The sequence below is a fragment of the Panulirus ornatus genome, chromosome 37, assembly GCF_036320965.1.
Source record: "Panulirus ornatus isolate Po-2019 chromosome 37, ASM3632096v1, whole genome shotgun sequence".
NCBI lineage: Eukaryota > Metazoa > Arthropoda > Malacostraca > Decapoda > Palinuridae > Panulirus > Panulirus ornatus.
The window spans coordinates 29669725-29683362 of record NC_092260.1 but is presented as its reverse complement, the minus strand read 5'-3'; the positions used below and the strand labels follow the sequence as shown (position 1 = coordinate 29683362).

Here is a 13638-nt window from a genome sequence, read left to right as displayed (position 1 = left end):
AAACAGCCATATACATATATACACATGTACATATTCATACTTGCTGCCTTCATCCATTCCCATCGCCACCCCGCCGCACATGAAACAGCACCCCCTTCCCCCTGCGTGCACAAGGTAGCGCTAGGAAAAGACAACAAAGGCCACATTCATTCACACTCAGTCTCTAGCTGTCATGCATAATGCACCAAAACCACAGCTCCCTTTCCACTTCCAGACCCCACAGAACTTTCCATGGTTTACCCTAGATGCTTCACATGCCCTGGTTCAATCCATTAACAGCATGTCAACCCCAGTATACCACATTGTTCCAATTCACTCAATTCTTTGCATGCCTTTCACCTTCCTGTATGTTCAGGTCCCGATCGCTCAAAATCTTTTTCACTCCATCCTTCCGCCTGCAATTTGGTCTCCCACTTCTCCTCGTTCCCTCCACCTCTGGCACATACATCCTCTTTGTCAATCTTTCCTCACTCATTCTCTCCATGTGACCAAACCATTTCAATACACCCTCTTCTGCTCTCGCAACCACACTCTTTTTATTACCACACATCTCTCTTACCCTTTCATCACTTACTCAATCAAACCACCTCACACAACATATTATCCTTAAACATTTTATTTCCAACATATCCACCCTCCTCTGCACAACCTTATCTATAGCCCATGCCTCGCAACCGTATAACATTGTTGGAACCACTATTCCTTTAAACATGCCCATTCTTACTCTCTGAGATAACATTCTTGTCTTCCACACGTTCTTCAACGCTCCCAGAACCTTCGCCCATCACCCACCCTGTGACTCACTTCCATGGTTCCATCTGCTGCTAAATCCACTCCCAAACATCTAAAACACTTCACTTCACTTCCTCCAGTTTTTCACCATGTTTGGTAAAGTGTGAGAAAGAAAGCTGAGAGTAAATGTGAATACGAGCAAGGCTATTAGGTTCAGTAGGGTTGAGGGAAAAATTAATTGGGAGGTAAGTTTGAATTGAGAAAAACTGGCGGAAGTGAAGTGTTTTAGATATCTGGGAGTGGATTTAGCAGCGGAAGTGAGCCACAGGGTGGGGGAGGGGGCAAAGGTTCTGGGAGTGTTGAAGACTTTGTTTAAGGCAAGAATGTTATCTCATAGCAAAAATGGGTATGTTTGAAGGAATAGTGGTTCCAACAATGTTATATAGTTGTGAGGCATGGGCTATAGATAGGGGTCATACTAAGGAGGGTGGATGTGTTGGAAATGAAATGTTTGAGGACAATACGTGGTTAGAGGTGGTTTGATCAGGTAAGTAATGAAAGGGTAAGAAAGATGTGTGGTATTAAAAAGAGTTTGGTTGAGAAAGCAATGGAGGGTGTGTTGAAATGGTTTGCTCACATGGAGAGAATCAGTGAGGAAAGATTGACAAAGAGGATATAAGCTCGAGAAGTACAGGGAACGAGGAGAATCGGGAGACCAAACTGGAGGTGGAAGGATGGTGTAAAAAAGATTTTGAGCGATCAAGGCCTGAACATACAGGAAGGTGAAAGGCATGCAAGGAACAGAGTGAAATGGAACGATGTGGTATACCAGAGTCTCCCATGTTAGTGAAGTAGCGAAAGGAAACAGATGAGGAATGGCTTAACCCACTCTCATACATATATATATACATAAATGCCCACAGAGAAAAAGAGAAAAAAACCTTCAACATCCTTAACGAACAATTCATCCTCTCCACTTTAAACTATACCTCACCTTCCAGGTCTTCTACCCTCCCCGAAGCAAATGTAAAAAAGCTGTAAACAACACAAAACAATGGCCTCAGATCAATCATTGGCTGTCTAAGAACCACAACATAAAACATTTTCATATTGAAACAAAGATCCTCCCAATACAGTCCTACCTTAACATGCTCAGCACTCAATTCTACAAAAAAGCACTAAAATCCCTCCTATCCAAACCATTCTAAAACACACCACCAACCCTCAAGTAGAAATAACAAGCTTACCCCAGCCCCACACTTCAATAACCTCTATTCACAGATCCATCCCACCCCCCAAAAAAACATTAAAAAATACATTCACAATAAACTAACCCAACAAGCACTAAACAAGTGACCTTCCAATTAAGTCTTAAACTGCAACCCACCAGACATACACCCATCAGAAACTACATACCCCAGAAAAAGAAGAGTAACTGTTTCCTGTTTATGCTCATGACATCATCCATCATTACAAAATTACAAACACTGTTTCAACATATCCCAAGACCCTTCATGCCCAAGATGTTACTACTCTATCTTGAAATCTTTGCACATAGGTGCACACATGTCATCACAACACAAAACTTTTAACCTATAGTCCCAAATGGAGGACATGGCCAGCTTTGTAAGTGCTTCAGGAGCCTTATAATTAATATATATTCTTGAAATTATTATTTCATATATAAGGAATATTCATAAATATTGAGCAGAATAACAAACTCACCCTATTTTTCCCTATCTAACCTCTCCAGTCCACTGTCCTGATAGATGAACCATTTCATAACTTGTAAGCACATATATGCATACTGAAGACCAAAAGAAAAAAGGCCCTAACTCAAGTTTTCTATCTCTTTTTTTTTCATACATATTTGCCGTTTCGCACATTAGTGAGGTAGCATTAAGAACAGAGGACTGAGTCTAAGAGGGAAAACCCTCACTTGGCCCCCTTCTCTGTTCCCTCTTTTGGAAAAGTAAAAATTGGAGGGGAGGATTTCCAACCCCTGCTCCCTCCTATTTTAGTCGCCTTTTACAACACGCAGGAAACACATGGGAAGTATTCTTTCTCCTCTGTCCCCAGGGATAAAAGTTTCCTATTCATCTATGCATATTTCATATGCCCGTTCCCTTCAGGATTCCCTCAAGAGGGTGGCCATGGCAAAAGCGTTTCCATAACTGGTAAACTCCAGTGCCACTTCTTAACCTTTTAGGACCCCACCCTCAACAGGCCACTGGCAGAGGGCACCTCTAATGCAGTGTTTCCAAATCTTAAGTCTTACTAGAACTTGAATAGCTTATTTCTTCTTTCCTTTTACATTTGCATTACAGTACTTTCTTAAACAGTCCCTCTGTATGGAAAGCTTTCCTTTTCATGGATAAAATCTAGGTCTGATAAATGTACTATGCACATTATACCTTTTATACAAGGGTTAATACTGATCAATACCTGTGTTTTAGTAATCATGCATGCCCTCAAAAAAAATCTACTAAGAACAGCAGATAATGTAAAATAAAGGCTTCTAACTCAAATATTTACTTTGATAATTACAAGGGTCAGAGCCTACCATAAAAGCAACATTGTATAACAGCCCTATTGCTGACAAATGACCCTGGTTGCATTATAACAACCCTCTCACTTAATAGACCACCACCTCAAGATAACAACTAAAACACATAGCCAAACCCCATGTCTGGCACATGGCCAGCAATGTTTACATAATTTGTTTCTTTTTCTGGCACATTCACAGAATCATTTTATGTTTATATATTTGATGTGCTGTCAATGGACTAAATCAGGACATATGAAGCAGTCGGGGAAACCATGAAAAAGTCTGTGAGGCCTGGTTGTGGATAGGGGGTTGTTATTTCAGTGCAATACATGTGAAATCTAAAGAAATGATGAGAATGAATACGGTCCTTCCTTCATATGTTCTTGGTGCTACCTTGCTAATGAAGAAATCAGTAATTAAGTATAAAAAAAAAATTTGCAAAACAATTCATCTACTTTTCTTCAAGAAAGATCCATGAAATCATAACCATTTCCATCGGTAACTGAAAATTAAAGTTAAGTTTATATAACCATTTCTTTTGGTAAAATGTTTTGAGCAATATCGTAAGGTCATTTTATGTTTATATTCAGAGGTCCCTCGCCTACTAGAGTTTTGTCAACTACAGTTTCAGTGCAGACACTTAGAGTAATGTATACCATTTTACCAACCACAGCATCAAGTTTTGAGTATCCACAGTCTTCCATGATATCACCAAAACTTTATCCATGCATGAGGTGAGCATCATGTGGCCTCAGGCTGCTTGTGGCCCTACCCAGCAGACCAACATTTCTAAGGATAGGTTGGAGGAGTGTCATAAACAGGTGTTGTTGCTATGGCGAGCGTCAAGGTAGTCTCTTGTGTGACATAGCCGGCTGGCTGCTTTGTGGGAGTACGGAGGCATGGCATCAGTGGTGACATACTGCCATCATGTTATCACTTTATAATTTTGTATATCATTTCTTTATAATTTAATTATCATGTTGTTCTTTATGTAAAACATGCTTATTTTTAAACATGAAGTGTTCATTACAGGGGTTAATGCATGTATCTTAAAGATCACTTCCCCTAAACCCCTTTTTCCCATAAACCCTGTATCATGCCAATCATGAATTCATCAACCACAGGGTATTCCACAAATGTAACCCAAGTGATTGAAAAGGGACTTCTGTATAAAAGTCTATTTATTGGTGAGAAAAATCTAAAAGGTAAAGAAAGTATTCTCCCAACTCAAACCAAAAGCAAAACACTGATAACTGTCTGTACAAGTGAGACGCCTTGTCAAACTGAGGCAGGAGATGCCACTCCCACCGAAACTGGGATACGTACGGCATGGCTTAGGCTCGGCTGACTTGACCCAATGATTAGCCTCACATCTGTATTAATCTTAACAATGCAAATGCTTTGTTAAACAAGAAATAAAATTTTGATTTTTTACAATGCAACTTGTGTAATCACTTTGTGGGGAAATTTTGCACACTACCTACATCACTGACTAGCATAAGGGTGAGATTTGTGCAACATGCCAAAAGAAACGGTTAAAAGTAAAGGCTCCTCAAAAAATTTCAAAAAATAAATCTTATAAAACCTTGGCGAGATAAAGTTTATGAACGCTTTTTGCACCCTTAACAGAGGCATGAAAGTATTAGGATATAACTGATTTCAGGTCGTTGAACTGGCTTTTACCAATAACTTCAAACATCTGTAATGTTGGCTGAGTTGGTATCAAATATTATAGTGTAAAATTCATTCTCAAGAATGATATAACCTGATAAAAGGATCGAGTACGGAAATATATCCCAAATTACAAAATACTTAAATCCTCAGTAAAATCATCCTTACTGCATTTGAGTAAATATTGCATATGACTCTTTTCCTTCCTCAATGAGTTCCCTGGCTGATAATTTCTTAGTATGAAACTTTTCAGTCTAAGGCTGATTTTGGAGTCTGGAGTTCTCTACACAACATGGCAAACATAGAGCAGCATCCTGGGCTATCTGCATCTAGATCTTTGATACTATAATTCATGCTGCAAAAACCATGATGCTGCATGATCACAATCAGGTAAATAGGAGTACCTGGATAGCATCAAAGAGCCAGAATTGCTACAAAAAAAATCCATCAAATAATCTAACTGCTCCATACTTCATCAAGGTTACATTCTGAAAAAGATGAATCAAAAGGGGTTAATGCTTTTTACATCATGTGGTCATAAAGAGAAAGCTAAGGTTTATAGATATCTAAACTTTGAAATACTTTCCTGTTATGTAAAAAAGTTTTAAGACTAATATCTTCAACATATTTCCTTCTTAAATATTTCTAACCCTATAAAACAATCTACATCTTTACAACAGACTATGACTTTAATCATTATTCTATATAGATTTAATGAACCAGACTAATAAATATAGAGTAAGGTGCTTTTGAATGACTACACTAGTTTGGGGGCTTAACGAGGTAAAATGGAATTCTGAAGTTAAAAGCATGAGGTGCACTGGGAAGCCAGACACACTGGTGAGGGTGGTTGTGTGGAAACACACTAAGAGCATTACGAATACCACATACTGCTGGAAACAAAGGCTGGACAACATAAACAGCTGTACAGCAACATAGTAGGGACACGGGGAAGGGATGGGGAGCACAACAGCCAGGATGGGTGCAACAATTAGCGCAGCCGGGTGCTGTTAGTCTCACCTGCAGTAGTAGTGGTCGCCTGAGTGGCTGTGGCGGCAGCATTGGGCCATGAGGGCCGGATGGACCATGAGGGCCATGAGGGCCGGGTGGACCATGGGGACCATGAGGGCCAGGTGGACCCATAGACGGTGGCCCTGTGGGCAGGTGTGGGTGGCCCCCGGGGGGACCATGACCCATGTGTGGAGGCAAGCGAGGCCCACCCATCACCACTGAGGGTCCTGGACCCATCATGGCTGGGTGGTGTGGGCCGGGCCGCATCATGGGTGGCGGTGGTGGCCCCCCGACCCCCATGGGGGAGCCCACACTGCCTGCCATGGGTCCCCTCACCATCAAACCCTCACTCACCATCACCTGGGAGGTAACCCACCACCATTACCACCACCACCACTGTCAACTGCCAGACCCACACAGTAAACCAACTTCTACATAATAGACTTTTTTAATGATTTGTTTTATCAATTAAAAAAGAAGTTTTATTAACTCCTAGACACAGTACTGATATCCACTTGGAAGAGATTAGAATGAAGTAATTTTCTGTGTGTCTGAAAGTAGAATACTCAAAACTACTGCAGTCCTTACATATCCTGGTTAATAAGAATACTACACAATCATGCCTTAGTATCATCTAATACTGTTAATCTTTATAGACTCAGTAAATGCATTATCACAAAGCATAATTCCATAGTAAAGAGGTTACTTAATTGCTATGAGTAAAGGATCTCAATACATTATAGCATGGCATTCCTACAACTTAAGAAAAAAGGGCTCAAAAACCTGAGAAAAGATATACAAGACCATAATCAGATCTACCAGTAGCCACAAATGTTCCCGTAAAAAAAAAAAAAAACAGCAAAATCCTGATATAAATTATTTCAGCTGAAACTGAAGGTTTGTGATGGAAGTAAAAATAATTATGAATTCTTCATAATACAGTACTATGGTTTACAAAAGTTTATAAAATACCATTAAAAGTCCTTACAAAAAAAATCATAATGTGAAACACACTTTTTAAAAGATTCAATTATGCAAGCTTTCCCATCACTGAGAATGCTTCTACAGTAATAGCTGAAATATTAAAAAAAATTTCCACCAAAATCCTCTGACAGAAAACTGTTTACAAATGACTACAAAATGGAATTTAATTTGGAAAATTACTCCTTTTATCAGTACACTTTCACTTGAAATACAATCTAGATGTTGGTGCAAATAATGTAGTTCATATGAACAAATTTCAATATGAAAAAATATATATATTATCATAAAAAGCCTTGTTTATCTTTGAAAACCATGCCAAGACTTTACAAACATTTTTTCATGCCTAACATAATACCCTGATTATCCAGGGCATCTATATTAAATCTTTAGTTTCCCATCCAACAAAAACAGGCAACACCCAAATAGCTAAGCACCTGTGTGTGTGCATGTCCAAGTGTTTACAATTTGGCAGAAAAAGGCGTGGATTTCTTATGGATAATTATGTCTGGGATATAGTGATGACAGCCTAATTATAAGATGTAGCCTTAAGTGAAGGAATTTCAACACCAAAATATCATGTATATTGAGATATTGCAGAATATGAAGGTATTATGGTGATACTGAATGTGTCTGTAATAAAGAGGGACAGATTTACATAGTTGCTTTATATACAGGTCATATTAATAAAAACAGTATTGCATACATACATGTTTTATAGAAAGTGAGTTACAATTAAATACAAACATAGGAAAGGCCACAATGCCTCTCAATTAAATATCATGAAAATGGAAAAGCCTGTTCTTTCCAAGGCTTTGTGGTAATCTAAACTTGGAAGTAATCTATAACTTAAGAGTAACATGATTTGGTCTCAACACCTAATGAGAATTTTGAATAATTCATATGATGATGATATGTTTAACAAAATATCATAAAGAAGCAATGGAATAATGTTCACAAACTGTGGACCAAACAACTGAACTATGGCATATGAAGCAGCTGCGAGGGGAACCGCAGGAATGTCTGTGGGGCCTGGTTGTGGGTAGGGGGCTGTGGTTTTGGTGCATTACACATGACAACTAAAGAATGAATGTATGTGAAAGAGGTTTTCTCTGTGTCTGTTCTACGTGCAACCTCACTAATGCAGTAAAAGACAAACAAAGAATGAAAGGAGTAAAAGAAGTAAATACTTCGTGTAACAATACTGTTCTAAAATGGAAACTTTAAACAATGAAAGCACACAAGATGGCAATAAAGAGAGAAAATACCTACTTATGTTCCTACATACCTACAAGTACCTACATTGAGATTTAGACATAACGACAGGGCTCAAAAGAAGTGCTCGCCATGTGTCTTGCTTGATGTTTGAGACTATTCTTCTCAACTGCAATCTGCATTACATATTCATCCATTCCTGGTTCATCTGGGAGTGATTTCAACAACACATGAAGTATTCTCCTAAGTGCTTCTGTAGTTGTTCTACTCATGTTTCTTTCTTCTCTTTGTAGTTCAATGAACAATCAATCTAGCTTTCTGGTTGGGCTATCTTATAGATTCATCTGATTTATTTATGATATATTCCATGGTATTTTTGAAGACTATATAACTCTATATCTTCCTTGTTCAGATGCTTTCACATTTAAAACAATTTCTATCATACCTTCAATTTGTTGCCACGCATTGATTATCACAAATCTCTCTCTTCTTCTCTGTAGACCAAGGCAACTCATCTACTAACAGCAAAGTTCCAGTCACATAAAATTCCTATGTGGTGACAGTCTGAATGAAAATCCAAGGTGACACCTTACAATACCCCTTAATCATCCACCACTTTAATATGTTGTGCAGCATGATGAAATTCATTTCTGCTTAAGGGATGTGGGCTCTTAAAATAACTGGAAAAAATTTTCAAATAGGTTAATAAAAGGTATAATTATATGAAATACTACCAATTACAGGCATAATGTGAAAGAAAACTGTCCAAAAGCTATTTTTTCATTCTCATGAGCAGGTTACAATACTGATATGGGTGAGCCTGGTGTCCATACCAAACCTCACTTTAGTCCAGATACTGAACATGGTCTGCCAATTAAGTAGCCCTGCTCTTGTATATATAGTTGCAGTTCTTTCAGGCTTTTGTGTATTTCAAATGTTAAGTCCCTTTGATCTTGTTCATGAAGTGCTTCAGACTTCTCTATACTTTGTTCATTTTCATTTGTTTAGTTGATGACCATACAATACAGTAATATTCAATTTTGCTTTTGATGGGTGCTCCCAACTTACAATGGGGTTATGTTCTGATAAACCCATCGCAAGCTGAAAATAATGTCAAAAATACATATAATACTGTACATCTAACCTGCCAAGCATCATAGCTTAGCCTAGCCAACCTTAAACATTCTCAGAACACTTACATTAGCCTACAGTTGAACAAAATCATCTAACACAAAGCCTATTTTAAAATAAAGCCTTAAATATCTCATGTAATTCATTAAATATTCTACTGAAAAAAAAGCAATGGTTGTATGGGTATTCACCACTAAAGTAAACAGCTGAAACCACACTTGGCCTGAAGAATGTTTGAAGCACATAACACTAAAATTAACAGCAAGATGATGATGATGCTACATCAATAAGGCCATCAATTTTTCTCTCTTCTGATAAAACTTGAGAATAGCTAGTGGAAGGAACTGAGGCATCAACACTTGATGAAGGTTTACATTTCTTCAGGAAGATACAAAGTGTTGACTGTACAGTTTGCTTCTTCTTTTTATTACATAGTTCTCTATAACAAGCAAGAGCATCCTGTATCTGTCTGTCAGTTCCTGTGAATCTCTCATAATTGATGTCCATTTATTCTAACATCCATACATCTCTGCTGACATTAGCAAACGCCTCCACCCTTTTCTTTGCAGTGAACTTTCTTGGTGCCTCAAGTATTACTTCTTCCTTGCCTAAACTTCTTTACTTTTATCTTCCTCCAGTTTGATCAGCTCCTTATTAAAAAAACTCTTCAGTCTCAATGCCAACAAGCTCATGAACTTCCTCTTCATCAATGTCCAATTCTAGCTATTTCCCAAGTACTAATATCTTGTTACTTATTATTTCCTCAACAGCAGAATCTTTGTTAAAGGCTCTGAATGTGTACACATGTGTCTTCAAAACTTTTCTCATGCTGCAGAGATGTTCCAGATAGCATTTAGAAAGTTAAAACCTTTGCAAAAGTCTCGCAGCGTTCTGCCAGAGTCAGCCACTTCAATAGCCTGAGTCAATGTTTCCCATAAATACTACACTTTGAACGCAGATACTGAACCACTTTCCATAGGTTGAATGAGCACAGTTGTGTTCAACAGCATATACACCAACTTTATGTCACCGATATGCTATGGATGCCCTTGAGCATTGTCTAAGACCAGAAGAATCTTGAATGGATGTTGCTTTGCCTACAATATTCTTTGGCCTACAGAACAAAAAAGTTCAAAAACCAGTCTTCAAACAATGCTAATGTCATTCAGACCTACTTGTTATGGTGATAATATATGGGAAGCATATACTTGCTCACATTCTTGAATGCTCTAGGTTTCTCTAAGAGGCAGATTAGGAAAGGCTTAATTTGAACCCTGCGTTATTTCCACCCAAAAGCAGCGTTACAAAGCCTTTGAATGCCTTTAATCCAGGCACTGTCTTGGACTCTGATGAATGTATGTATGCTCCAGCATGCACTTCCAGAACGAAGTGCAAGTTCGTTTCTCCAACATTAAAAATTTGTTCTGGCAGACATTTCTCATCCACAATTATCCTATGCAGCTCTTCTTTAAAAACTTTGGCACCTTCAGTATTGGCACTTACTGCCTTAAAACTAACATTTACATTATGATAATTATGGATCCTTTTGAAGCGTTGAAATCACCCATTATCTGCTGTAAACCTTTCTGCATGTGTACCATCATCGGCACACCGTTTTAGTGTATCGAAAAGACCTCTCACCTTAACCTGAACCAACAGTAGGATAAATGGTATGCATGTCTCTATCTGGTTTTGCATCTATATGACAAGTAATTTTTCCATATCATCAATCGGCCCAGCTCTTTTCTTTGTGATGACAGCAGATTTAACCAATGCTGAGGATTTCACAGCATCAATGATTTGCTTCTGATCATTCAAGATGGTCATTACTGGCATGTTGCCTTTGTGCTGGGCAATTATCTTAAATTTCATCTCAAGAGTAAGTGACTTCATCTTCTTCTCACCCAAGGCAGGAGACACAGATTGATGGGCCTTCTGTAAACATGATGGCACACAAAACACAAAGAAAAAAAAATGCTGGCAACACAGTACACTATATAGTAACAGCTGTCTACACTCATGATCGCATGGCTGACTGGAAGCTACGGCTAGCAGCCCCTTCGCAGCATCATGAAAGAGTATCGTACCGCACATCACTAGCATGGGAAAAGATCAAAATTCAAAGTACGGTTTCTACTGAATGAACATAGCTATCACACCAACATAAAGTATAAAAATCATAAGTCAAACCATTGTAAGTCGGGGAGCACCTTTATACACATTAAACATTCTTATCAGTAAGTTTCTATCTTTTGTAGAGAAAGTTCTTAGAATCATAGCTCTCATTACTTGACCTGGTAGTGTTATCTTCTTAATACGCTCTCTGAAATCTAGTTACTCATATATGGTGACACCCAAATCTTTAACTTTTATTCCGCTTTCTATTACTTTCCCTGTTGGGCATTTAATAAGTATTCTTCCTCATTCTATAAAATATCTGCTCAAATTTGTCGTCATTAAATACCATGATGTTCACTTATGATCATTTGTTTTCTTTTCTTTGATATCTGCTCAATAATTAATTGATCCAATCTCTTATAGTACATCTATGTGTCTGTCACTACCTTATGCTCTCTGAGGACCTCATTCCCTTTTTGTTCTTATAATTTTCTCAATAATCTTTTCAAGTCAGATGTGTCATGTCAAAATTTAAATCACTCAACCCATTGTCTTCTATTGTTGCTGTATTATGTTCACAATCATTCATTACCATTTTACAAGCTGTAGCAATTTCTATGACACTGTGATCAGGCAGACTTGAATAATCTAAATCTTTCTGCATCCTCTTTTGATCAGTTTTGCAAATGTCCATTCTTTTTTCCTGAACTATACTTTCATAAACATCATTATACTGAACTAAAATTGGGTTTGCAGATTTTTCCTGGCATAAATCCATACTGACCATCGTTCATGTAAATATTCTTAATTAGAAGTTTTAATATAAGTTCTTTTATCATTCATTCAAAGAATTTTATTTCAAGACAAGTTAAACTAACCCATCAGTATTGTTTAGATATCACCTTCGATCTTCCTTTGAGTATCAGTGTTAGATATGCCAATCTGTGAATGTTTGCAACACATTCTTAATGTGTCTGTAACACATGATTTCCTTTAAGAACTTCAATTTGTTGCCATGCACAGACTGTTATGCATCGTTCTCTTTTCCTTCCTATGCTATTTAGTAGCAGTTCTTTCAGCTTTTCAATGGTCCATGTTCCATTCCATTCCCTTAAATTTGGTTGTGAAATGCTTCTGAGTTCTATCTATCTATCTATCTATCACTCTATCTATCTATCTATCTATATCTGACACCTATTCTTTGGGAACTTCCTCAATGGGGCAATTCTTGCAAAAGAGTCTCCATAAGTGGTAAACTAAAGTGCTGCTTCTTAGCCTTTTGTACCTCACCTTTCACAGGCCACTGACAGTGGGACAACTCTTGTACAGTGTTTTCAGAGGCTCCTACCTAATGTTCCTACCTAATATTCCAACCTACTACTTCTACCAAATACTCACACCTAATGTTCTTACCTACTGCTACTACTTAATGTTTCCACCTAATGCTCCTTTCTAATGTTCCTACCTGCAGTTCTACCTACTGATCCTATCATTCTGCCAGAAGGCAGGGCTAGTGCATAGTGCTTACTGCAAGAAAATCTAGTTACAAAAAAAAATGAACTGTGTGTGTTAAGTGTTTTCAAAGATTATGTGTGACAAGGACAGATTGTATGTTTGTGGACAGAATACTAGCAGTCCACAAAAGGGCAAGGCAGAAAGAAAAGACAAATAACTGCATCAAAGGAGTATAACATGACAAGCACTGAAGTGCTGGCTCGCTACGCAGCCATCATTAACATTCCCAATACCTAGTAGAGGAGTAAAGGTTATATACCTCCCTGGATGGTGGATGCCTACTAACTAAATCCTCAAAAAAGCAACCTTGTCTTTCACCAGGTATAAGGCAGTCCAATGTATTGAAGCATTTATATATCCATAGTCAGCTGACTGAATTCTCACTAATATGTTTATTTTCATTTTTGTTGATAACCATACAACATTGTAGTATTCAATTTTGCTTCTTGTATAAACATTATACATTCTTATCAACAGGTTTGCATCTCTAGCAGCAAAAGTTCTCACAATCATACCCCTAATCACTTGATAGCTATATTTTCTCAATATACTGTATGAAATCTAGTTTCTCATTTATGATGACACAAAATTCTTCTAAATTTGCCTCACTTTATATCTCAATCCCTGTTGGGCTTTAACATGGCACCATTAATGAATCCTTCCTTGTTCCATACCTTATTTGCTTGAAATTACCTTCATTATATGCCATCAGGTTT

At 37.9% G+C, this 13638-nt stretch overlaps 1 protein-coding gene across 9 annotated transcripts in view; it reads right to left on the bottom strand.

Moving 5' to 3' along the window:
• trr (trithorax-related) overlaps window positions 1–13638 on the bottom strand; it is a 156312-nt gene that overhangs the window by 53502 nt on the left and 89172 nt on the right. For 5 of the 9 annotated variants that reach the window (XM_071684172.1, XM_071684173.1, XM_071684174.1 and 2 more), the window contains one exon: window positions 5972–6322. The exons of the other annotated variants lie outside the window; for them this stretch is intronic. In XM_071684172.1, coding sequence (XP_071540273.1) covers window positions 5972–6322 — 351 coding nt within the window. The remainder of the gene's footprint in view (window positions 1–5971; window positions 6323–13638) is intronic. 9 annotated transcript variants of the gene reach the window in all.